Source organism: Tachysurus fulvidraco, chromosome 2 (assembly GCF_022655615.1).
Source record: "Tachysurus fulvidraco isolate hzauxx_2018 chromosome 2, HZAU_PFXX_2.0, whole genome shotgun sequence".
Classification (NCBI taxonomy): domain Eukaryota; kingdom Metazoa; phylum Chordata; class Actinopteri; order Siluriformes; family Bagridae; genus Tachysurus; species Tachysurus fulvidraco.
In genome coordinates this window covers 9,219,733-9,245,277 of record NC_062519.1, presented here as the reverse complement: position 1 = coordinate 9,245,277, position 25,545 = coordinate 9,219,733, and the positions used below count along the sequence as shown (strand labels likewise).

At 39.3% G+C, this 25,545-nt stretch overlaps 1 protein-coding gene across 1 annotated transcript; it reads right to left on the bottom strand.

Moving 5' to 3' along the window:
• Positions 1-10,326: 10,326 nt before the first annotated feature.
• Positions 10,327-25,383, bottom strand: si:ch1073-456m8.1. Its single transcript, XM_027165492.2, has 6 exons — positions 25,129-25,383; positions 21,420-21,500; positions 18,332-18,364; positions 16,179-16,340; positions 14,677-14,760; positions 10,327-13,500 (listed from the first exon to the last, which is right to left on the bottom strand). Exons 1-6 carry the CDS (start codon positions 25,222-25,224, stop codon positions 13,003-13,005), a joined length of 954 nt encoding a protein of 317 aa, XP_027021293.1. The 5' UTR covers positions 25,225-25,383; the 3' UTR covers positions 10,327-13,002.
• Positions 25,384-25,545: the final 162 nt, after the last annotated feature.

Below are 25,545 nucleotides of genomic sequence, written 5' to 3'. Positions count from 1 at the left end.
ACCGCTTTACCCTTCAGTATGATTCCTTGCAAACAAAATAAATGAGCTACATTTTTCCATCTCTTTCTTACAACCAGAATGAAAATATTCATCATATTTCAGAATCACTGTTATGAAACCACCTAAATATCTTAATAAAGCTTAAAACAGTAATGGCCCAGTGGTGTGATGGACCTGGTGCTGAACACTGATCTTCTGTGCTGTGGCTCCACCTAGTGTTAACAGCTCCTGCTGGTTAAATTAATGTTAAAAATTTATGAGTTGTAAATTAAAGTGATTAATAATAATGTTAACAGCATTGCAATAAATTATTACATGTGGAATTGTCATGAAATTGAGAAACCAACCTGCTTGCCTCTTCTAGTTTTTTTCTCTGTTTTCAACTAGACACAATTTTTTCAGGCTTATCAGGAGTTTTCAGGCTTATCCATGTTGGAAGATGGACTAATGTGGCACTGTAGTCCTTCACTCTAGTCCTTATCTCCTGTCTGGTATAACGGGTACTGTTTTGGAATACACAAGTGATATTTCAGTTTTTGGAAGACACTATAGAGTCTTTTTTGAAATTAGGGACACTTGCACACCTAGTAGTTACTGATATGCATTAGTAGCCCTTACATGAGCTCCACTTTCCTGGTGAAACCTCAGCAATCATGACCGCAGTTGAAGGAATACTAAACATCTTCTTTCAATTATTACTCCATTTCCTTTTTAATTTAACAGAAATATGTTTTGATATTACTTGTGATTAACATTGCAGCAAGTGTCAGCATGGTTTTCAATTCAATTCAATTCAGATGTATTTGTATATTTGCTTTTAACAATTGACTTTATCTCAAAGCAGATTTACAGAACATAAACATAAAACAAAAGAATAATATAAAGAATAATATAAAGATTAATATAATACAAAAATTCAAGATATAGATATATTTAAATGTGTTTGTATTTATCCCCAATGAGCAAGCCTGAGGTGACTGAGGTGACTATGGCAAGGAAAAACTCCCTTGAATGGTAAAGGAGGAAACCTTTAGAGGAACCAGACTCAAAGGGGAACCCATCCTCATATGGGTGACACTGGAGGGTGTGATTATAAATATACAGTCTGACAGTCTGACAAATGTTTATTGATGAGGAGGTCCAAAATCTTCATGGCACGGAAGACATTCGGAGCTGGCACAATTTCTGGATGCCTCGGTATGGGTAGAAAGAGAAAATCAATGGAGAGGGATTAACGTAGCTGCTGTTCATAATATTAGCAAGCACTAGATGATAATTTGCATTTGGTCAGATGTTTTAGAGCACAATATTATGGGGTGTATTACTGTATGTGTACACCTGACTAAAGAGACGAGTTTATAATCTACATTTAAACTAGAAAAGTGTGTCTGAGCCCCTAACACTATCAGGAAGACTATTTCAAAGTTTGGGAGCTAAATACGAAAATGTTCTACCGCCTTTAGTAGATGTTGATATTCTGGGAACTACCAGAAGTCCTGAGTTTTGTGATCTCAGAGAGCGTGAAGGATTGTAACATGTTAAAAGACTAGTTAGATACATGGGAGCTAAACCATTAAGAGCCTTGTACTGTAATTAGCAGCAGTTTGTAATCAATTCTAAACTTAACAAGAAGCCAGTGTAGAGATGATAAAATTGGGGTTATATTTTCTTGTCCTGGTAAGAACTCTGGCAGATGCATTTTGGACTAACTGTAGCCTATTTATTAAAGATGTAGAACAACCACCTAGTAATGCATTATAATAGTCCAGTTTAGAGGCCATGAAAGCATGAACTAGCTTCTCAGCATCAGATAGGATGTTTCTTAGCTTGGCAATATTTCTAAGATGGAAGAAGGCTGTTTTTGTAGTATGGGCGATATGATTTTCAAAAGACAAGTTGCTGTCTAATATAACACCCTGGTTTTTCACTGTTGAGCTAGGTTACAGTACATCTCTCTAAATGTAATATGAAGTGTGAGTAACCACTCTGTAATGGTTTTTGGACCGATAAGTAGTATTTCTGTCTTATCAGAGTTTAACAACAGAAAATTACAGGTCGTCCAATTTTTTTTATCTCTTTAACATACTCAGTTAATTTAGACAATTTAGCCATTTTATCTGGTTTTGATAAGATATATAACTGGGTATCGTCAGCATAACAATGGAAACTAATCCCATGCCTCCTAAGGATGTTAACTAAGGGAAGCCTATATATTGAGAAAAACAGAGGTCCCAGAACTGATCCTTGAGGGACCCCATAATTAACTGGCAATAAACTGGAGGATTCACCATTTAATTCTACAAAATGGTAAGGAGACTGGTGTGATCTATAGTGTCAAATGGAGCACTAAGGTCAAGTAGAACTAATAGTGACATGCATTGGTCCGTAGCCAAATATAAGTCATGTGTTACTTTAAGTGCAGTTTCTGTGCTATGATGGGGCCTGAAACCTGACTGAAACTCTTCAAAGATATTGTTCTCCTGTAAGAAGGGTCACAGTTGAGCAGACACAACCCATCCATCCATCCATCCATCCATCCATCTTCTACCGCTTTATCCGGGGCCGGGTAGCGGGGGCAGCAGACTAAACAGGGATGCCCAGACTTCCCTCTCCCCAGACACTTCCTCCAGCTCTTCCGGGGGAATACCCAGGCGTTCCCAGGCCAGCCGAGAGACATAGTCCCTCCAACATGTCCTAGGTCTTCCCCTGGGCCTCCTCCCGGTTGGACATGCCCGGAACACCTCCCTAGGGAGGTGTCCAGGAGGCATCCGAAACAGATGCCTGAGCCACCTCAACTGACTCCTCTCAATGTGGAGGAGCAGCGGCTCTACTCTGAGCTCCTCCTGAGTGACCGAGCTCCTCACCCTATCTCTAAGGGAGCGCCCAGCCACCCTACGGAGGAAACTCATTTCGGCCGCCTGTATCCGGGATCTTGTCCTTTCGGTTATGACCCAAAGCTCATGACCATAGGTGAGGGTAGGAACGTAGATCGACTGGTAAATAGAGAGCTTCGCCTTGCGGCTCAGCTCTTTCTTCACCACAACAGACCGGTATATCGACTGCATCACTGCAGAAGATACACCGATCCGCCTGTCGATCTCCCGCTCCATCCTTCCCTCACTCGTGAACAAGACCCCAAGATACTTAAACTCTTCCACTTGAGGCAGGAGCTCTCCACCAACCTGACGGGACAAGCCACCCTTTTCCGGCTGAGAACCATGGCCACGGACTTGGAGGTGCTGATTCTCATCCCTGCCGCTTCACACTCGGCTGCAAACCGTCCGTGCACACTGAAGGTCCTGATTTGAGGAAGCCAACAGGACAACATCATCTGCAAAAAGCAGAGATGATATCCTGTGGTCCCCAAAACGGACTCCCTCCGGCCCCTGACTGCACCTAGAAATCCTGTCCATATAAATAATGAACAGGACCGGTGACAAAGGGCAGCCCTGTTGGAGTCCAACATGCACTGGGAACAAGTCTGACTTACTGCCGGCTATGCGAACCAAACTCTTGCTCCGGTCATATAGGGACCAGGCAGCCCTTAGCAGAGGGCCCCGGACCCCATACTCCCAGAGCACCCCCCACAGGTCACCACGAGGGACACAGTCGAATGCCTTCTCCAAATCCACAAAGCACATGTGGACAGGTTGGGCAAACTCCCATGCACCCTCCAGCAACCTGGCGAGGGTATAGAGATGGTAGAGTGTTCCATGACCAAGACGAAACTCGCATTGTTCCTCCTGAATCCGAGGTTCGACTATCGGCCGAATTCTCCTCTCCAATACCCTGGCATAGACTTTTCCGGGGAGGCTGAGGAGTGTGATCCCCTGTAGTTGGAACACACCCTCCGGTCCCCCTTCTTAAACAGAGGGACCACCACCCCAGTCTGCCAGTCCAAAGGCACTGTCCCCAGCCGCCACGCGATGTTGCAGAGGCGTGTCAACCAAGACAGCCTCACAACATCCAGAGACTTGAGGTACTCGGGGCGGATCTCATCCACCCCTGGTGCCTTGCCGCTGAGGACCTACCTCAGTGACCTCAGCTTGGGGGATCAACGAGTCCACAACCGAGCCCTCGGCCTCTGCTTCCTCAGTGGAAGACATGCCGGTGGGTTTGAGGAGATCCTCGAAGTACTCCTTCCACCGTCCGAGAACATCCCCAGTCGAAGTCAGCAGATTCCCACTACCACTGTAAACAGTGTGTGCAGGGCACTGCTTTCCCCTACTGAGGCGCCAGACGGTTTGCCAGAATTTCTTCGAGGCCAACCGATAGTCCTTCTCCATGGCCTCACCGAACTCCTCCCAGACCCGAGTTTTCGCTTTTGCAACCACCCGGGCTGAAGGTCGCTTGGCCCTCCGGTACCTATCAGCTGCCTCCGGAGTCCCCCGAGCCAACCAGGCTCGATAGGACTCCTTCTTTAGCTTGAAAGCATCCCTTACTCCCGGGGTCCACCACCGGGTACGGGGATTGAGAGCAGCCACGTCGACAATGGAAGTCAACCTCCCTCGGGATCTGATTGAAGCTCTGCCGGAGGTGGGAGTTGAAGATCTTTCTGACCGGAGACTCTGCCAAACGTTCCCACCAGACCCTCACAGTACGTTTGGGTCTGCCAAGTCTGTCCAACTTCCTCCCCTGCCATCGGATCCAACTCACCACCAGGTGGTGATCAGTTGACAGCTCCGCCCCTCTCTTTACCCGAGTGTCCAAGACATACGGCCGGAGGTCAGATGAAACACCCACAAAGTCAATCATCGACCTCCAGCCTAGGGTGTCCTGGTGCCACGTGTACTGATGGACACCCTTATGCTTGAACATGGTGTTTGTTATGGACAAACTGTGACTAGCACAGAAGTCCAAAAACAGAACACCACTCGGGTTCAGGTCGGGGGGGCCGTTCCTCCCAATCACGCCCCTCTAGGCATCACTGTCGCTGCCCACGTGAGCATTGAAGTCCCCCAGGAGAACGACTGAGTCCACGGTCGGAGCACTTTCCAGTATCCCTCCCAGAGACACCAAGAAGGTCGGGTACTCTACACTGCTATTTGGCCCATAAGCACAAATAACTGTGAGAGACCTATCCCCGACCCGAAGGCGCAAGGAAACGACCCTCTCGTTCACCGGAGTGAACTCCAACACATGGTGACTGAGCTGGGGGGCTATGAGCAAGCCCACATCAGCCCTCCTCTCACCATGGGCAACTCCACAGTAGTAGAGAGTCAACCTCTCTTGAGGAGTTGGGTTCCAGAGCCCAAGCTGTGCCTGGAGGTGAGCCCAACTATCTCTAGTCGGTATCTCTCAGCCTCCTGCACCAGCTCAGGCTCCTTCCCCCCCAGCAAGGTGACATTCCATGTCCCTAGAGCCAGATTACGTGTCCGGGGATTGGGTTGCCAAGGCCCCTGCCTTCGACTGCCACCCAATGCACAATGCACCAACCCCTTACGGTTCCTCCTGCAGGTGGTGGGCCCACGGGAGATCGGCCCCACGTCGCTCCTTCGCATGCGAGCCCCAACCCTGGGCCTGGCTCCATAGTGGGGCCCTGGTTGCGCCATACCGGGCAACGTCACGGACCTTGATATTGAATTCTTCATAAGGGGCTTTTTGAACTGCTCTTTGTCTGGCCTGTCACCTAGGACCTGTTTTCCTTGGGAGACCTTACCAGGGGCAAAAAGTCCCAGACAACATAGCTCCTAGGATCATTCAGGCACGCAAACCCCTCCACCACAATAAGGTGGCGGTTCAAGGAGGAGGCAGACACAACCTTTTCTAAAGCTCTACACATCCTAATGAACTATCAAATTACAGACCTATTTCACACCTTTTGTTTATGTCTAAATACTAGAGAAAAAAAAGCAGACACAATCTTTTCTAGTATTTTAGACATAAACAAAAGGTGTGAAATAAGTCTGTAATTTGATAGTTCATTAGGATGTGTAGAGCTTTAGGTGAGACTAGGTCACGAGATGCTGTCAGGGGTTGAACATCAACTATTTTGTTCCTGATACTTTCCATTTTATCAGTGAAGAATCTCATAAAGTCCTCACTATTGAACTGTGATGGAATAGTGTTTTGAGATTTTTGTTAATCTAGCCACTCTGCTAAATAACCTAAAAAACCTGGGACATACTGTCCTTATACGCAAATTTAAAAACCTCTAATTTAGTTTTTCTCCACTTACGCACAAGGTTACGGGTTGATCTGCTGAGGGTGTGAATATGACTATTATACCATGGTGCAAGTGATTTGTCTCTAACCTTCTTTAATCAGATGGGGCAACAGTGTCTAATGTGCTAGTGAAGATAGTGCTATGCTGTTAGTCATTTCATCTAGATCATTTGTGTTTCAGGGTATAGTAAGAAGTTGAGACAGATCAGGCAGGTTATTTGTGAATCTGTCTTTAGTGGTAGGAATAATTGTTCTACCGAGTCCATTACGTGGTGAGACGTGGTTAGTTTGTTCTATAGGCAGTGTGTATAGTATGAGGTACTGGTCTGTGATGTCATCACTTTGAGGTATGATATCTATATCAGTGACATCTATTCCATGTGATATTATTAAATCTAGTGTATGATTAAGACAATGAGTTGGTCTAGTGATGTTTAGCAGGTCATTAAATGTCAGTCCTAAAGCATCCTTTGCTAAAGTCTCCTACAATTAATGCTTTATCAAAATTAAACAATAGGTCTGAAAGGAAATCTGCAAATTCTCTAAGAAAATTGGTGTAGGGCCCTGGTGGTCTATACACGGTTTCTAGAGCAAGAGACATCAGGGATTTTTTTCATGTGCATGTGCAAGAGTGCAACATTAAGAACAAGCACTTCAAAGGGATTAAATCCTGTTCTCTGAGTAACAGTAAGGAAATCACTAAAGATAGTGGCAACACCACCTCCATGATCAGTCTGACGAGGCTCATGCTTATAGATATATATTGACGGGGTGGACTAATTTAGATCAATGTAATCATTTGGTTTAATCAAAGTTTCAGAAATTCAGATGCAGTAAGGCTATTTTCTGAGATGATGTATTTTACAATAAGTGCTTTGGGTCTGTGATCTAATGATCAGAAGCCCAACCTTTAGGAACTGTTTTTGTTTGTAGCAGCTGGTTTATTGGCTATCATGTATGAACTGAAAGGATGATGCTTGATGTTGATGGTGATGCACCATTGTTTTATGTTCCCTATTTATGGGTGACACTTTGGGCTGAGTGTGTGTGACTATGAGCTGAGCAAATATGAAAGCTGAGCAGGATGGCATCCAAGTTGACAGTGTTCGTGTCAAACAGCACAAGCAACAGTAAATAAAAGCTTACATGCATTTCTAACCACAATTGTTCTCCTTTACATTAGTGATAGACTGTTTTATTATTTTTTTTATTAAAACTGTAAATGATGTAGGTGCAATTCTCTCTCTCTCTCTCTCTCTCTCTCTCTCTCTCTCTCTCTCTCTCTCTCACACACACACACACACACACACACACACACACACACACACACACACACACACACACACACACACACACGCACACACACACACACACCAAAAGTATTGGTACACCAGTTTTAGATTTGTCATTAATACCTGATATTTCATTTATCGTATGTGTTAAACAACTTAGAACCTGATATCGTTTCTTTGAACACGATTTTAAAGAATACGGGAACATGTTACACACAGGTGTGTCTTGTGCCCAGGTGTGTAGATAAATCGCAAGAAAGGGATATGCAACCAAATATTTTGTGTTATATGTTCCTATATTTTTGAGCACCTAAAAATCAGGCTGTCTGACACTAAAGGTTCTATGTTACATGTTCTTTAACACATCTAGAAGTAAATACCAAGAAATAATAGATGAAAACAAAACTCTTGTCTCACATCCATCATTTAATCTAAAACCCAAGAGCTTTAGTTGTATACAGAAACAGAAACACGTGAATTGGCCGTGCTATTCCACAGACTGTATTGTGACAGCAGCTGTCAGATATGCTGACTCTTGTGCCAAGGCTGATCTGTAAACATCAGTCATGAAGGCTATTTTGGCTATTTTTATCTTGGAGTTCTGGAGATACAGTTGGGCACCGTGTTCTGATGATGGCTATGTTTGTTTCTAGCTTTTATAATAGGACATTTTTACATTGGAAGAAAACTTGAAATGACACCTTTATGTCTATTTAATCCATAATGTATATCATGTGTAAGCAAATAACATGCAAATGTTTCCTAGTCTGAGGATCACTGATTTAGTTTAGAATGATTCAGCTTTCCCTTTTTTCATTTAATGCTTTACAAAAAGATTAAAAAGAAAAAAAAAACTAATACATTCATCTTCTGACACAAAATAAAAAAAACAACTGGCTAATACAATGAAACACACCCTGTTTGCAGGTAACATGTATACATATTGTACATTAAATCTATTTCCTTTTTTTATTTCTTCTTATTTGTGTTCATTTATTTTTCTAGTTTTTTACATTTGGATGAATTTTTATGCAGTCTTACTGTGTGTGACAAATGGAAACTTTAAAGTATGTTTTAAAATAGTATTGAACCTAAGGTTAATACTGAAGCATGTTGCTAACCAAAGATGTATAGACACTTTCCAATATAATTAGATTTTCTACACACACACACACACACACACACACACACACACACACACACACACACACACACACACACACACACGCACGCACACACACACACACACACACACACACACACACACACACTCACACACACTCACACACACTTTATGGACACACACACTTTAATGACAGCTTACATAGCCTGTCTAAATTGTGTATATATGCAAGTGAGTCTGTGCTCAGTTTCGGCATTAAATTTACTGACATTACAAAACAGCGCCTACTAGAGTCACACAGTATGACTTTCATAAATTTCTGGCTCTCTGCAAAAACTTCCTGTGTTAAAGAGAGTATAAAACATTTCGAACGTGTCTATTGCACATCATGTTTCTTAATAGAAATATTAATAGATTTTACTGACAACATTCTTTTGTTGATTACAACACATTCTTAGGTTCATATTCGTTTAAATGTGCTGTATATAAAACATCTGGGAGTGTCACTGCTAACAGTAAACAGACAAGGGGCTAGTGATGAGCGATATAATTTGGGGCCAATCTCATATTCCCTTCAGCATGTTTAGCACAGGAAAACTGGAAGATTGAGACGACAGATTACTTGCTAGCTGCTATAGTCTGCCCATCCCTTAAGAAAAAAAAACTCCGCTGGAACTCAAACACATTACTCACTTATCTGAGTGACTCAGCTGTGAAAGCACACAAACACACATAGCTAAGCAGTGTGAAGACAGCTCAAGGACTCCGATCCAAAGAGGAAATAGATCACGTGTTGACACCCAGAGTAAACACACACACACACACACACACACACATAAGAGTCTAAAGCAAAGGTTTCTTAGGATATTTTTGTATGCAGATCACCAGAATGTACATGAAGCTAGCAGGACCTTTACTTAACTATCTCTAATATCCCTGTACCTAACTATACACTTTTATCTATCTAGCTTATGTGAAAAGTTAGAGAGCAATCAATATGCTTATTAGGTGAGTTTGTCCTTTTTTTTTTTTTTTTTTTTTTTTTTTTGCAAAAAGTTTTTTTTATTTTTTTTTTTTATCACAATCAAATCATAACTGTAGCCTAAATGTCTTCCCAGAATACTCTATGGAATCACTGTGACTCTGATCAAGATGGAGCAGAAAGTCCTCCTAGATCTGAAAGACTGCCACGCCTTCCTTGAACCACTGTTGCGTCAGCCAGATTTACGGTCGGGTTTTCAACAGCGATCATTTGAAAACTTGGACAGAAAGGAATTAGCGTCGGGTCTGTGATGAAGTCGGAATTTGCGCTGACCCGTTAGTTCCTCAGGAGTTCTTGGTTGCTTAATTTCACTACAAACTGTTGTGGACAGGAAATTATTTAGATTATTCACTGTCCATTATCCCCTGAATGAAGATGCGTTCCCTTCTGAGTCTGCGTCCTCTCAAAGTTTCTTCCTCATATCATCTCAGGCAGTTTATCCTTGCCACCATCATCTTTGGCCTGCTCTTTAGGGATAAATGCGACAGAAATATAGAAACTTAATTGTAAACTTTAAGATTTTTATTATGTTTCTATACTTATGTAAGGCTGTTTTGAGACAATGTGAATTAAAAATGGCATACAAGTAAATTGAAATGAATTAAGTTGAATACCAGCATTGTACCGGCTCCCACTCAGGGCTCCTGGCATAGGCTCTGGATTCAATACAGCCATAATCAATACAATAAAGTGGTTACCGTTAATCAATTATTGTGACAGAATATTTTAATATCAGCATCTTTCTACTTAATTAATAATGACCAGCATGAAACAATACATGCAAGTATAGACAGTAGGCACAGGATATGCAATAGTCAGGGCAAATACGCTTAATGTTTAATTTTGTATACATGGCTAATTGTGCAAATGTAAGAGATTCCTGCTGTACTGGATTGTGTCTAAAAAAAAAAAACATCTGACAACTGGAAATGGAACAAGTCAAAAGAACTATTAATATATACTGTATTTCATTTGGCCAAGCAGTTTATTATTTACTTTTTTTTCAGAAAACAATTCAGAAAACATTATATATAGAACTCTGAGTTTACAAAAAGCAGCTAAAAACAGCACTTCAATGTGGATATGAATTAACAGCTTCTTCCTTATTCTGACATGGAACAAAATAAACTTTTAAAATATTAAATTTTAAGCAGAATGTATTGTTATTCAACTGTTCATTGAATAGTAAAGCCTGTAATGATTTGCATGAGCTTATCTCATGAGCGTTTGTCTATTCTGTGCATGCATCATTCTTCAGTAACAAGCTCTGACATAAAGCAGGAAATAGCAGTGATGTCATGAATCTGATTGAAATCAACAAACCTTTTTGTTTCCAAAAAGAACCATTTTACAAAATAAAAGAAATTTCGACTATACAATCAATAGGATAATGATCGTTAGTGATGTTTTAGGAAATGATTGATTCGAGGTTCCACTGACAGACAGACAGACAGACAGACAGACAGACAGACAGACAGACAGACAGACACACACACACACACACACACACACACACAGAGAGAGAGAAACTGACATAAGCTAATAAAAGCATGCAAGCTTTTTCATGTGACATATCAGGGAATGGATCTTGCCTTGCTAATTTAGATAACAGCATTCTAGAAATCTGCATCTGTGTCCACCCTGAGAACATACGAATTCAATTGCAAGTACAGTCAGAGAGTCAAGATGGGCAGAATCAAAGAAGGAAAATGAACCAAGTGCATCACTCAAGCTGACAAATATACATTCTACAGCATAAAATGTCAATGAACAGTTTAGCCAGCAGTTAAAAATGCTAAAAATGAGCAATATTGTAAATATTGTCATATTGTCATTATCAATAATAATGATAACAATAATAATAATTCATATAAATCGCAGCTGGCTCTGTTAAATAATCATTTACAGATGGAAATTTCAGCAGTAGTATCTAGCTACAGCGCCTCATTTGATGATTCTTGCAACCCTGCTTAGACAGAAGTTTAATAATAATAGTGCCGTATGTGAAAAAGTTTCCCAAATTGAAGTCATTTGAAATATTACTAAAGTTTACTTGCTACCTTGAAAATGTGCATACATTCAACCTAAGGAAAACTTTGTTTCAACACATAAGTGTTTAAGATAATGGATTACTTGAAGTTTTAATTTTTTGACTTCACTATATAAAATCTGTCATGACAAATGGACAAAAAGTGAAGAAACAAGTTCACATAACTCAATGGGGCTAGCATGATTTACAATGTGGAACAGGCTCTGGATCCATCAGAACCCTGACCAGGATGAAGTGGTTACTGAAGATGAATGAAGTCTATTAAACGCTATTATGTTCAGCATACCTACTTTTTAATTCACAAGTCTGATAAACTGTTCTGTCGTACCAAACAGGATTTAGACCTTTGTTGCCATGCAGGTTATGTACGTATATACCTAACCAGAATTTGATGTTAGCTTGCTGACATCACAGAATTATTGTCATCCTTTCCATTTTCCTGCCAAATTCAAACATTAGCTTTCCTGCTGTCGCTCACACTAGACCTGCTCAAAATGGGGTTTGGATTGTGGAGCTGTATCCTGATGTAACATAATAGGCAGTGTAAAGGAAAATAAGTATTTTAACTGGTAGTACACTAATGTTTCATTCTGCCAGCGGAATGGAAATCGACTTATCGGACATCTTTAATCAGTATAAACACATTTTTATTTCATGGCTGTAAGTCTGATATAAAATTTGTGAGGTCACTTTTGGCTTACAGTGTGAGACTGCACCTTATGCAGAATTTTAGTGCTTTATGATTACTCCTTCAAATTTTAGATGCATATAAAAAAGCATTTGGGGCATCTGGGATAGCAGAAATGGGTTTGATATCACCATTTACTCTCCCACTACCATTTACCATACAGCTAAGCATTTTGTGGGTTTTTTCTGGAACTTCCTGAATATATTGCCCCAATTAGTAAAAACAGAAATACTTACTACAAATTTTTCATCTGTAAGAATAAATAATTTGTTTGAACAGTTACAAAGATGAAGGTCAGGTTTGAAGGTTAGATTAGATTTGCAGTCATCGAATTTTAGCTTTTACACATAACTTCAGTAACATAAAATCCCACTAAGTCCCGCTTGAGCTTGAGGTCAGAGTAATTTTTATTTCTTTTCTCCAGCCAAAAATGCCCCAGTGATATATCAAGTTCTGATAAAAAAAAACTTCCAGCCATATACAGCAAAATGTGCCAGGCAAAATACAGCATGTTTATGAATATAGGACTAAAGTTGCACTAAAACATAGATTTATAAAAAGTGTAAAATGCCCTCTGGCCATTTTTGGAAACAGCAGGAATTCATACTTAAAGCAGTCTCAAAATCAGACGGGTTTCACACTTCAAGACAGAAGACAGGCTTCTGGATCTTTTGCATTTCTGGCCTCATTGCTGTTCTTCATTTCGATCTCTCCATCTTCTGGCAACACTGCATCTGAAGACCCATCAGGAGTCGAAGGTGAGAAATCTGATGGAGCGTCTTCATAGCCACTGCTCTCGTCGTAGTCTTCGGCGTCATGAGATTTCCGGCTGCTTCCGTCTGTTGTAGTCTGTTCAGAGCCAACCACGTCTGGTTTTACCTCCTGGTCCACCGAGGTTCCCTCTGAAGCGGGCTGTTTCGAGGAATTTGGCTCTAATCTTCTGTTCTTGAACAGTAGATATGCTGCAGCAGCAAAGGTAGCAAAACTGTTTGTAGAGCCTGTAGGTTGTGAAGGTGTGTCTTCGGATTTTATCTCTTCAGATACGCATCCATCCACTACGTCAGCAGCAGGTTTATCTGTCATTACGTCAGATTCTTTCTGCTCTTGTATTATACTTTCAGTTGCAACTGAAATTTTCTCCTGGTGATAGTAAAGAAAAATTATGGTCAAAAAGAAATCTACCATAAAGTAGTTGTATGCAAATGTTCCAGAAAGATTGTTCCTCTTAATATGAGACCGAGAGGGAGGCTAGAGAAATTAAAAGTGCAGATAAAGCAGTATTTTTTTCTTTGGTCTGGTAAACTACTGAAGGAAAAGAGACAAGCCAACTTGCTTGTGAAGTGTAAAATGACCATACTAGTGGTGAGCAGATTGCTCTCTTAAGAATACCATTTGATTCCCAGGTGTTCCCAAGAACTAGCAGATGTGCAGGTGGAAAGTCTTAACCAAATGCTCAGGTGGTATTTCACATAGCCACTGTGGTGACCATAGCAGTGTAATGGTCCATTAATTGAGTATAATATTTTGCCGTTGGCAGCTCCATATGTATCACACCAACAGGAACTTGTGTAATGTAATCACTTCCTTTTTTGTTTTGGCCAGGCTTTAGCACCACATTATTTATTTATTTATTTAATATGCAAGGCATTGTTAAAGCATTGTTACAAATACTGTTACCGATACTAGGCACTGTTTTAACACCGTTAAAGTGTGACGTTAAAGAGCACTGATTATTGTTATTAGGAAGGTGAAATTCTTTTAAAAGTTGAGTGGAAAATCTTGTGCTTTCTGAGACATAACGCAATAGTGAGATGGTCCTTTAACAGATCTATATTTATCTCCTAACAGGAACTTGTGTAACACTACATCATCATGCGATTATAGCTCCTAAAGTGGGCTGTCTGTCTGCAGCTCTGACTGCTGTTTTACTGACATCTTGCTTTCCGTTCATCTTAAACCTAATTATTCCTAACTACTAAAATTTAATATGCATGTAATTAAGGACTGTATGTCTGGACCACCTGATAAACTGATAAACTTGCTAATTATTTATTACTTTTTGTTATGGCTTTTTATCATTATACCCCAGAAAGTTCAATGCATATTGTACATATATAATGTTTATAACACAATATGAAATATGTAAGTACTCATTATCACAGTGTCTATCTTTAGATTAACACATGCTTGGATCCACTAGATAAATATTAGATAAATTACACTACAGTGTGGACCTACTTTAGTTTAATGTAAACTAAGTCCACTAAGTTTTCTGTAAGCAGACAGTTTCTCATTTATTGCATAGCTTGTTCTCACCTCTTTTAACCGCTCTATCTCCTGCATCAGCAATTCAACATCGTTCTCCAACTTCCTTCTTTGCCCCTTCTCTCGCTCCAGCTCCTACAGGCAGGAGGCAAATCAAGGATTAGGTAATTGATGAGATGAGAATTGGAGACAGACAAATACTGTAGCTATAGATGAAGATTGTATAAAGATAGTGACTTAAACAACACCATTTGCTGTAACACAATTTTTTAAAAGCACAATTTTACATATTAAAGGTTACAGTGGTGCATCATGGAATTGATTAGTGCAAAAAGCTGCCATTGATCTAAACCTAATTTGTTCTCTAAAAATAACTTTAAGATTCTCTGCCTGCAGCAAAAGGAGGAACTCTTGTGGAGCCATGCATTTTTTTTTTTTGGAAACAATTAATAACCTTTTTGAAGGTTGGAATAAGTTTAAAGCCAGCAGAGAGATGTCATCCATGGTGCTGTGACAAGCTGCAAATGCTGCTAAATACACCTTCACTGCAAATGGAGAGGTTTCTGCTGTAGAGCTTGAGGTGGATGGGCTATAACAGCAGAGGTCCTCATCAGGTTTCACTAGTGTCAGCCAAGAACAAGAATCTGAAGATATCATTTGCACAGACTTAGTCAAACTTGCAATATCCTTCCTTGCAGCTTGAACCAATCTGCCTGTTTTTTTCTGACCTCTCTTAAAGCATATCCACAGATCTGTCACTCACTCAGTGTTTTTTGTTTTTCCCACTATTTTTGTAAAATCCAGCAACTGTTGTATGTGGGATAATCTCCAATGGCTTAGAAGTTTCTGAAATACTCAAACCAACCCATTTAATACCAACAGTCATGTCACCATCAAAATCACATTGATCACAAATTTTTCTTTATTCTGTGATGTGAAGGTTTAATGTGAAAGTGAGTGAGTTCCTGAAGCTTTTGACCCGTAACTGCATAATTGGCTAGGCTTTGGGTTTCATAAGTACATGAGTATTCAGCTGTACAGGTATGTTTGAGTTATGCTGTCTTACTGATGTGTAATGTTTCTAAACATTACACACTAGCAATGAAATATTTACACATCTAGAAAAATTTGTCTAGGATGTCGTCAATGACGGAGAACTTGGCAAGAATGAGAAGACATAGGTGTCATGTTGGTTGAATTGACTTTAGATTTTGTTTGTATTGATAGGAGTAGTGAAAAGAACCAGTTGTAAAATAAATAGTAAAGTGCATCGATATGTCTCTCTAGGACAAAGTCCACTCTTCCGAAAGCCTCCATATTCTCATCCTCCAGCTTTAAATGGTTAGTTTTTCAAAGTCAATAACAACAACAATCATAATAATAATAATAATACCTCTATTATTATTATAATTGTGTTTTTTTTTCTTTGAAAATCCTGGCACATGTGGCGTACATGCAACAGAGGATATCCAGGTGAATCTCAAAGCCCCTGGTGTGAAATAGTACCAGACCTTATAGTTGTTAGGATAGACAAAAAATGTTGGTGTATGTACCATACTGATTTGATGAGCTTCCCTCTTGGTCTCAATGAGCATCTCCTCAGCTCCCTCCAGGGCATCCTGGAGACACCCTACCTGGAAAAGTAACACCTCCTGCCGCAGTTCAACACTCTGTAGCTCAGCTAAACACATCTCGTAGTTCTGCTGTAGCTCCATCTGCAGAATATAAATTAGCTACAAGTTGCTGTTTTGTTGTGAAATACAGTATGATGGCATGTTAGGATTTCCTAAACTGATACAACATGTAATATCATGGTTTATCAGGTATCAGGTATCAAATACCCCCCAAAATTGTATTTGGGTTTATTGCAATATCAGCTATATAGGCTATTTCATGACAGATGCATTTTAAACATTGAAACATTTTAGAAAATTGTCTTTCATAGAAATTATGGTTTTTAAATGTACATTTGATAGACATTTTTGGGTTCATTTTACAAAATATGGCAACAGATATATATATACACACACACACCAACACACACCAACACAATGGATTGAAAACGTGAATGTAGACGTTAACTCAACTATAATGATATTGCATTAATTGGCAATTACAGCCATTTTTGCCCCATAGTCCCTTCATTTTCACAGGCTCAAAAGTAAATAGACAAACTACAATAACTCATGCATATCACCAAATGCTGAGTTTTCTCCCTTGAGCTGCTTGAGCTTCTGAAGCCTCTGTCAGTTGCCGCTTGTTTGTGGATCTTTCTGCCCTCAGTTTAATCTTTTTATCAGGTAAAAATTATGCTCAAATAGTTGAGAACAGGTTACCTGTTGTGTTGCTTTTGCAGTATGCTGAGAATCTAAGAAGAATGCATAACTTCATACTTCTATCAGTCACATCATCATTACAAACCAGTGACCCAGTTCCATTGGCAGTCACACATGCCCAGGTCCTAACACTGACTCCACATGTCTGACAAATGATGTGGTCTGCTTTGAATCATCAGCCCTTCCTTCCTTCACCATACCCTTCTTTTCCCATCATTCTGGTAAAGCACTGGTTCATTTTCAACCCATTGTTGTGTACAGACGCAAAATTACAAAAATGATGCCACAGTCCAAATAAATATGGACCTGGCCATATGTAAGGAGGTAAAGTAAAATCTCAAAATCTTCCAAAAAATGAGAATCCTGGGTCAGTGAAGTAAGCAGACAGTCAAAGAATATGTAATGGATTGACTGTAAATCAGATTTAAAAGTGATGGTTATTATTCAAGCATATTTGATGCATTGTTAAATAAATTTTCATTAGACTGGACCTTTACCTTTCTAGCTCTCTAGTGAACTTGGTTCTCCCTTGCTCCTGGTTTGAAGGTCAGAATACAATAGGTGCATGGGTGTTGGCTTAGTTACTAATAAACCTAGCTACTCAAATAGTTCAGCTAACGTTAGTAATTAGTACATAGGCTGGCTACGTAATGTTAGAATTGATAATGTTAGATTATATCTATATCTGGGCAACTAGATATAAATAAGTTAGTTAGAAATTGCTTTGTTAGAGTCAGTAGAGTGGCATTTTCCCAGGTTGACATGCCACTCTACTGGCTCTCACAGAGTAATTTCTAATTAATATGCATGTTTTTTTTAAAATAATTATATGCTTTTTATGCAAGTTTAAATGTAGCAGGTTCCAGTTGCTATGCGTTACATACACAACCTTACATACAACATAACTTGAACAAAACTTTCAGCATACGCTTAATAAAATGCATGTCCTTCATTCCACATATCATATACAACTTGTCCATCTTTGTATGCTATTATTAAAATCAGTATATTACACCAGACATAAAGTCACTTTGCTATCACTGATGTCATATAAACATGTTTGTAACTGTCGGTCAAATTGAACTTAAGCTTCCCCAGATGTTTCAGCTCTCTCCCTCAACTGGTACTTTTTTTTTTTTCCTCCGGTGGTTTTTGTTTATCTTTCCAAAACACATGTGATAGATGTTTGCTTAGCTTGTTTAACCATGTTTCTCTAGCACCGTAAAATAAAAGGTACTGTAAACTTACAAGCCACAAATGGAAACTTTTCCAACATCATAATATTTATGGCTGTTTATACTGAAAGCTGTAATTCATTATACTTAATGATACTTAATAAATTATTCAGAAGTGCATATAAATATAAATACCGTGGATGCGTTCTCTGCAGGCTCATCTTCACTCTGATGCAAAACAAAGAAAAAAAGGAAATTGCATTATAATGCAGGATATGCAGATATGCAAACAGATATGCAACACACTAAACAAGATAATTATATAAAATTAAAATAAACAACTGTATTAAAGTAGCAAGTGATCATACTATCATTGATTTTACTTGATTGTTGTTTTTTTTATGTATTTTAATATACAGTATTTTGTATAATTATGTAGTTATATCCCATTACATTCAGACTCAGTCTGTTATGTCACTGCCCTGGGCAACCGTTCTGAAGTGATTAAGCTTACTCTGGGGATTTTGAAAAGCAAACAATCCTAACAGAAATGTTAAAAAGAATGATTTCAAACACTAAACGTTTACAATTTAATAGGCCAACCAATAGACGCTTTGCCCTAAAGATGCGCTCAGAGAGTAAATCAGAGATGAACTCTTTTCCACAGTGGCATAGACAATCAGTCCCTCATGGTCCAATGTTAGGAACCTTAAGTTTGATTCCCAGGTATGGAACCAGCCTAGCCACTGAGGGGTTAACTCTCAGTGCTGGTCCCAAGGCTGGATTAAATGGGAGGGTTGTGTCAGGAAGGGTATCCGGTATAAAACCCCTGCCAAAACCAAGTACATGGATTGGACAATCTGCTGTGGCGTCCTTGAACAGGAACAGCAAACATGAAAGTTGACACTCAGGGTTATAAGAATTTGTTAACTTTTAGAAGTGTTTCTGATTTTAGCTATCCTACTGGGGCAAAATGTTCAAAATTGACACCTACACATTTTTTGTTCAAGTTGCCAAGTGTTTGTTCATAATTTCAAGTTGTTATCTTCACCCACTAAAATTTTGTATAAGGTTATACCAGCTGAGGGAAATACATCTCACACTGATATCCAACAGTGTCCTGACTTATTTTGTATCAGACTTGTTGCCATAAAATATTTCAGTTCTTTATACTAATTGAAAATGTCTGATAAGATAATTTCATTCTGCTGGCAGAATTGAGGGCCTGTGTAGTGGTAAAAAGGATCAGGTCACATTCACATTGTCTTAATACATCCAGCCTTGACCTGTGATTTTATGCATAGCAATCCTTCTAAAAATTTGTCTCTTTATATAAATCTATTTCAGTCACCAAATTTTCTACCCTGGCATCAGTAACTGTGTGACAGTAGAAAACCTATAGACGCTAAATGAATGTTCTTTTCAATCTCTAAGGAGCATTTCACTCACTATAGGAGGTAGGAAGGAACAAGATAGTATTTACTAAGGAATAAGATAGTAATAAATGTTTTCTGCACAATCAGTTTGTAAATAAGCGTTTGCCTGTTTGTGGACACACTTCTAAAATGTTTCTACCCTGTCCTTTCATAGTTTATTAATAAATGCTGCAATGTTGATATTTTATTGCCAAGAGCCAAGTGAGAAACGCAGCCTACATCCCAGTGTGCACCAAACTGGCTCATGTCTGGAACACTGGACTTAAGCCACAACGCTTCAGGCATAGCTCTAAATTGGACAAGAAGAATGTGTTGTACATAGAAATGCGCAAAGGCCGAGTGCTGTGTCAAAACTGCTTTAAAAGAGATTCAAAATGAAATTCAGTCAGCAATTCAAAACAGTTTGTTGGTAGATGGTGGATGATCGATGTGGCCAAATCTACTGTTAGCAGATTGCCCGGAATCACAGTCTGGGAAAACCTGACACATGGCAGCAAACAGGCAAAAAAATGATGTAAAATCAAAAGTGGGCCTTATTTAAAGATCATGTTTCATAAGGAGCCAGTTTAGCAATCAATGATGTAAAAATGTTCAGTCTTCCTAACCTGTTTCTAGCTTGAATGTGTTATGTTAAGTAACATTTTGTATACTTATGTGTCATAGCAATGTAAACGTAAGCCTCATCAGTTATACACACAAAAGGGCTTTTCACACATGAAATAATTAACCTTAGGTAATTCTAAACCACAAATAAATGCTGTCCAGGGTTATCTTGTTTCACGTTTTACACTGGCTATTTATAATCTGACATTTCACAGATTATGTCTATCTTTTTCACATTAGTGTGCCCAAGCAAGCATTGTTATCTTTCACAGATATGTGATCTTTTTTGTCTTTTTTAAATTTGTCACGTAGTTGCCTTTGTGGATATCCAAGTTCTGCTAATTTTTCAGTGTCATTTATTTCTTCCTCAGTACAGCATGCAATTCTGTGATGTTCAGCATTTTGTGACCTAACACTACAGAGCTGTTTTGGCATCCTGTTGCTGCATCCTGTTTTTTATGTGATATTCAGTTATTCAGATATCTGAGTTCAGTTTCTGGGTGTCCATTGCTAAGTATCTAGTCGCAACATTCTAACACGCTATAGTTTTACACATTTACATTGTGAGGTTAACACAAAAGAGGTATTAACCCTGTTTCATAATCTTGGGTATAAAGTGGTACTAACCTTGCTACTAAATTATGAAACAATCCTCTACCAGCGGTTAAAAGCGGAGTTTAGACCAATGATATCTAAGGGTTAATTCAGTGTGAAACACCCTAATGTCTGCAATATACCTGCTCCACTATATCACCAAAAATAATGAGTACACTCTGTACAGATGACAGCATACTGTATAAGTTTTACCTTTTTAAATGACTGCATAAAATATGTGAACCTAGCGACAGAAAGAAATTTACTGAATTAAATCAATAGTCATTTCAGCACTGATCTGAAAAGGTCCAAATTTGTGAGAGGTTTTCCCATCCTGCCATACATATAGGTTTGGTTCATATAGTGTTAAACTGGTTTAAACTGGTACTGTGTAAACAAATCTGGCAAACTTCCCTCTAAAATACCATGATGTAGTATACATTCTGTTGGTTGTCAAGACAAATGCTGTTAAAACAAACCCACTATTGCACAACAGCTGTCAAATTGTCAACTCCCAATTGTGACACACACTGAACAAGTCACAGGAATTAGACCTGATATCTGGATATAATTAGGTGAATATAAAAGCATAATTTGGGGTCATTAAAGCCATAACTGAACTCTGAGCACTGACTTTTGGATATTTTTACCTGACTTCCTCTTGTGTCTCCCCTCCTGAGAGATCCATATCTGCTGTCTCTGCGAGATAAGCGCTTGGGTGACTCTTCAGCCTGACACACAACCAAACAACACAGAAATATACATGAGAATCACAGAAACTGTAACACAGTATACTACATTAGACTGTCAGGAAATTCATACCACTTCCATTTAATCAATTTATTTGTATAGTGCTTTTAACAATTCACATTGTCTCAAAACAGCTTTACAGAAATATAAAAACAGAATTTTAAAAAAGGAAATGAAGTTAATATATATATATATATAACATCTATCCCTAATGAGCAAGCCGGGGGTGATGGTGGAAAAACTCCCTGAGATGAAATGAGGAAGAAACCTTGAGAGGAACCAGGTTCAGAAGGGAACCCATCTTCATTTGGGTGACACTGGACAGTAAATAATGTAAATATAAATGATGTGCTTTCTACAACAGTTTGCAGTTGAGTAGAATTAAGCATCCAAATCTCCTGAGGAACTTATGGGTCAGAGCAAATTCCGAGTTCACCACAGACCCAACACTAATTCCCTTCTGATGAAGACCCGATCAAAGAAGGTGTGACAGTCGCCCCAGCCACAGCAATCCAATGAGTCACTGGCTATCCATGCAGATCAATCCACAGAGTACAGAGTGCACACCGGGCGATGAGACTCCAACAAGGGGTGGGGCTTACACAGTGGTGTAGTCTAGTTTTTTGTAGTGAGTATACTGTGATTCCCCCCCCCCCCTCCTAGCCTCATGCGTACCCATCCTAGAGGGACACCCCATAGGCACCACCACACTCACTAATGCATAAAATATGCATCTACATGTAATTTAGAGCATTATTAAAGACTGCTTATGTGTTATCAACATTCCAATTCCAATTATAAGCAACAAAAGACAGTCAGCTGAAAAAAACCTGTGCTCCAGGTCCCATATCCATATAACATTTAAGGCTAAATGTAGCTCTTAAAGGTATAGTTAACCCAAAAATGAAAATTGTGTTATTTCCTCACCCTCAATTTGTTACAAAACTGTATGAGTTTCTTTCTTCTGTTTAACACAAAAGATGATATTTTGAAAAATAACACAATTTTCATTTTTGGGTGAACTATACCTTTCAGAGCTACATTTAACCTTAAATGTTATATGAATAAGGGACCTGGAGCAAAGGTTTTATCAGCTGTCAATTTTCAATGTACATTTAAGAGTGAACAATAAACATTTGTTCAGTTCTATCACCAACACTCTCTCATTGCAGAATATTATGAACTGGTAGTTTACAAAGCTTTCCAAATACATTTGTACTCGGGCTGTGGGTGAAATGTCACCCGAAGCTGCTGTAGCTTTAAGCGCAGGCTTCCGAAAACACTCAGAGTGTAGTTTGGGTCTGCTTTCGTTTCATATCTTCTTTTACATTAATTAGTTAATTTCTAATTTGCACCAAAAAACACCGCCAAGCAATTAATTTTCCTCCATGGTAGGTGACGTCAGATCAGGTCACAGGCCACGGAAGCCCCAACGGTCCAAAAACGTTAGTGATTCGCAATCGCAACCACAGTCTGTGTTCGCAACACAGACGGGGTGAATTTATGAACGAAAGTTCTGTCACAAAACGATATTGTTACGTATCCTCATGCTTTTTAAGTGGGTATACAGAAATCCTTGGCCTTTCCTAGTGGGTATACGGTGTATACCTGCGTATCACGTAGACTACACCAGTGGGCTTACATCCAAAACCCCATGACAAAGAAAGAGAATCTTTCCCATGGTGCACTTTGGGTATTCCATAACCGCTAAGTTTTAGTGTTTACAAATTCTAAACCATATAAAATATACAAAACACACCATTTTCCAAATTTTGTTGTGTTACAACCTGCAAATGAGTTTAATTGGGATTATGGTCCCCAATGAATGTATTGGAATGATAAGACCTTTTGTTTCTTTCGGTTTTGGTTTCCATAAAAATATTTGGGTTTGAGATCAAAAGAGGAATATGATATGATAGCTCAGAATTTCTGCTTTCATTTCCTGATATTTACACCTAACTGCATTAAACAACTTAGAGCATGACACCTTTGTTTCCTGTTGCCAGGGTGTGCCCTGTTATATAAACCAACATGAAGAAATAAAGAGTTGAGTTTGGGCAAAAAGCAAACCATTTTAAAGCTAAGTATAGAGGGAAAATCTGCTAGCCAGAGTATAAGCATTGGGGTAACCAAATACAACAAAATGGAATGTCCTGATAGAAAAAGAAAACACTGGTGTACTAAAGACCAGCCATCAAACAGGTCATCCAAGGAGTACACTAGCAGTTCATGGCAAAAACATTATGAGAGCTGTGGAGGGAAAAAAAAACATCAATTATTAGCAATATCCTCCACAGGGCAGGGAGAAGTTACCATAATTTACCATATGAAGAAGACATTGAGGAGAGAAATATGGAGCCCATACCACAAGATACCACACCATAAACCTCTGATCAGCAGTAAGAGCCAAAAGAAAGGGCCTACCAGCCTCTTTTTTACTCTTCCTCTTCAAGTTAAAAACTGCAGCATGTGAACACCTAACCATAATAACAATAACTGATTGCTGAACACCAAATTCCAGATTTTCTCCTTCGTTTTTTCTAATATAATAACCGCCAGCGGAGTATCAGTGAGGTCAGTGTGGTGGTGAGAAGGTCTGGGGTGCAGTTAATGTTCCAGTTCATTCCATGGGTGGGGTTAAGTTCAGGGCTCTGAGCAGGACACTTGGGTTCTTCGACTCCAACCTTCGCAAACAATGACTTCTTGGACCTTGCTTTGCGTACAGGGTTAACGCCATGCTGGAACATATTTTGGCTAGGTTCAAGTGAAGCAAAAATTGTAATGCTACAACATACAACAACATCCTGCACAATTGAATGCTTCAAACATTGTTCCAACAATTTGGTGAAAAATAGGTTTTATGGTCAAATGTAGACAAACCTTTGGGCATGTAATGTACTTGGATGTATTATCGTGTCTTTTTGCATGTTTTAGTTCAGTTTTGAAGTACACTTTAGCACTGAATCTGCACTGTCTCTTATTTGTGTCCTATTGTGTGTTTAATATTTATCACATGAAAGCCTGTGAGAGCTGAAGAGCTCAGCAGGCGTCTGATATGCTAATGAGCTGCATACGTCACGACGTCATCTGGCGTCACTTAGAAACGCCTAAACAGACTGGGGTAACTTGTAATCTTGAAAACACTTGCCAACTATTCGTGTTAAGTTTATAGTCATTCCAACAGGAAGAGGAAATGACTTGGTAGGAATTAAATCTCACATAGGGCGAGATTTGTTAGAAACACGATCAAAATACAGTCCCAGAAAAACACATTTCTAAATCTGGGCGTATTCCTTTGTAGTATTTATGCTTAATACATTCATCGTGCGTTAGTTAATAAATAACAGGAACTATGCATCTTTGGACACAATTGCTTTTTTTAACGGCATTTTATTGATTTCTCTTTACCAAAAGAGTCTGATTCGTGAGAATCAACAAACGATTCTGATTCGTGAGAATCAACAATCACGTCGCCAGACAAAAGATTGCACAATCAACCAAACATAATTGCCCTCAGCCTATTCAAATACTTTTGAGAACTCAGTTTAGGGATAGATTAGTATTTCTTAAACGCGTTTAACAAATTGAATATGTTTAAAAACAGCAAACCTCTATTATGTGTCGAAGAGACTCTTCCTCGCTCATCGCGCGCGAGACGATCCGTTTTCTCGGTGAGGCAGAAATATCCACTGTGTCCGAATGCATCGTAAAAAACAAAACAAACAACTTACACCACGCTTGTATGCTCTATTCCACAAGTATGTACAGTCAAAACTGGTTTCCCAGCAGCAGGGAAGTGGTTTCAGTCTCAGCTCCAGCTATAGGAGGGGCTCGAGCGACTCAAGTCAGGGGCGCGTCTCAATTCAACCGATCATTAACATCTTATTTCCCATATTCCTGCTACTATTCAGTATATTTCAGACCTGGAGGTGACCAGTGGCGGGTGTGCATGTGGGAATAATTGCTTATGCGATCTTAAATGATATTAACAGTGCACAATATTAGCTGTGTTTAGGCTAAAACCAC

What these genes read in the sequence shown, in the direction of transcription:
- si:ch1073-456m8.1 (XM_027165492.2), bottom strand. Translation starts at nt 25,224, where the DNA reads ATGCATTCGGACACAGTGGATATTTCTGCCTCACCGAGAAAACGGATC. An exon ending in CTCTTCGACACATAATAGAG is followed by an intron (nt 21,501 to 25,128) that starts GTTTGCTGTTTT and finishes GTTGTGTGTCAG; the next exon opens with GCTGAAGAGTCACCCAAGCG. An exon ending in CTGCAGAGAACGCATCCACG is followed by an intron (nt 16,341 to 18,331) that starts GTATTTATATTT and finishes TATATTCTGCAG; the next exon opens with ATGGAGCTACAGCAGAACTA.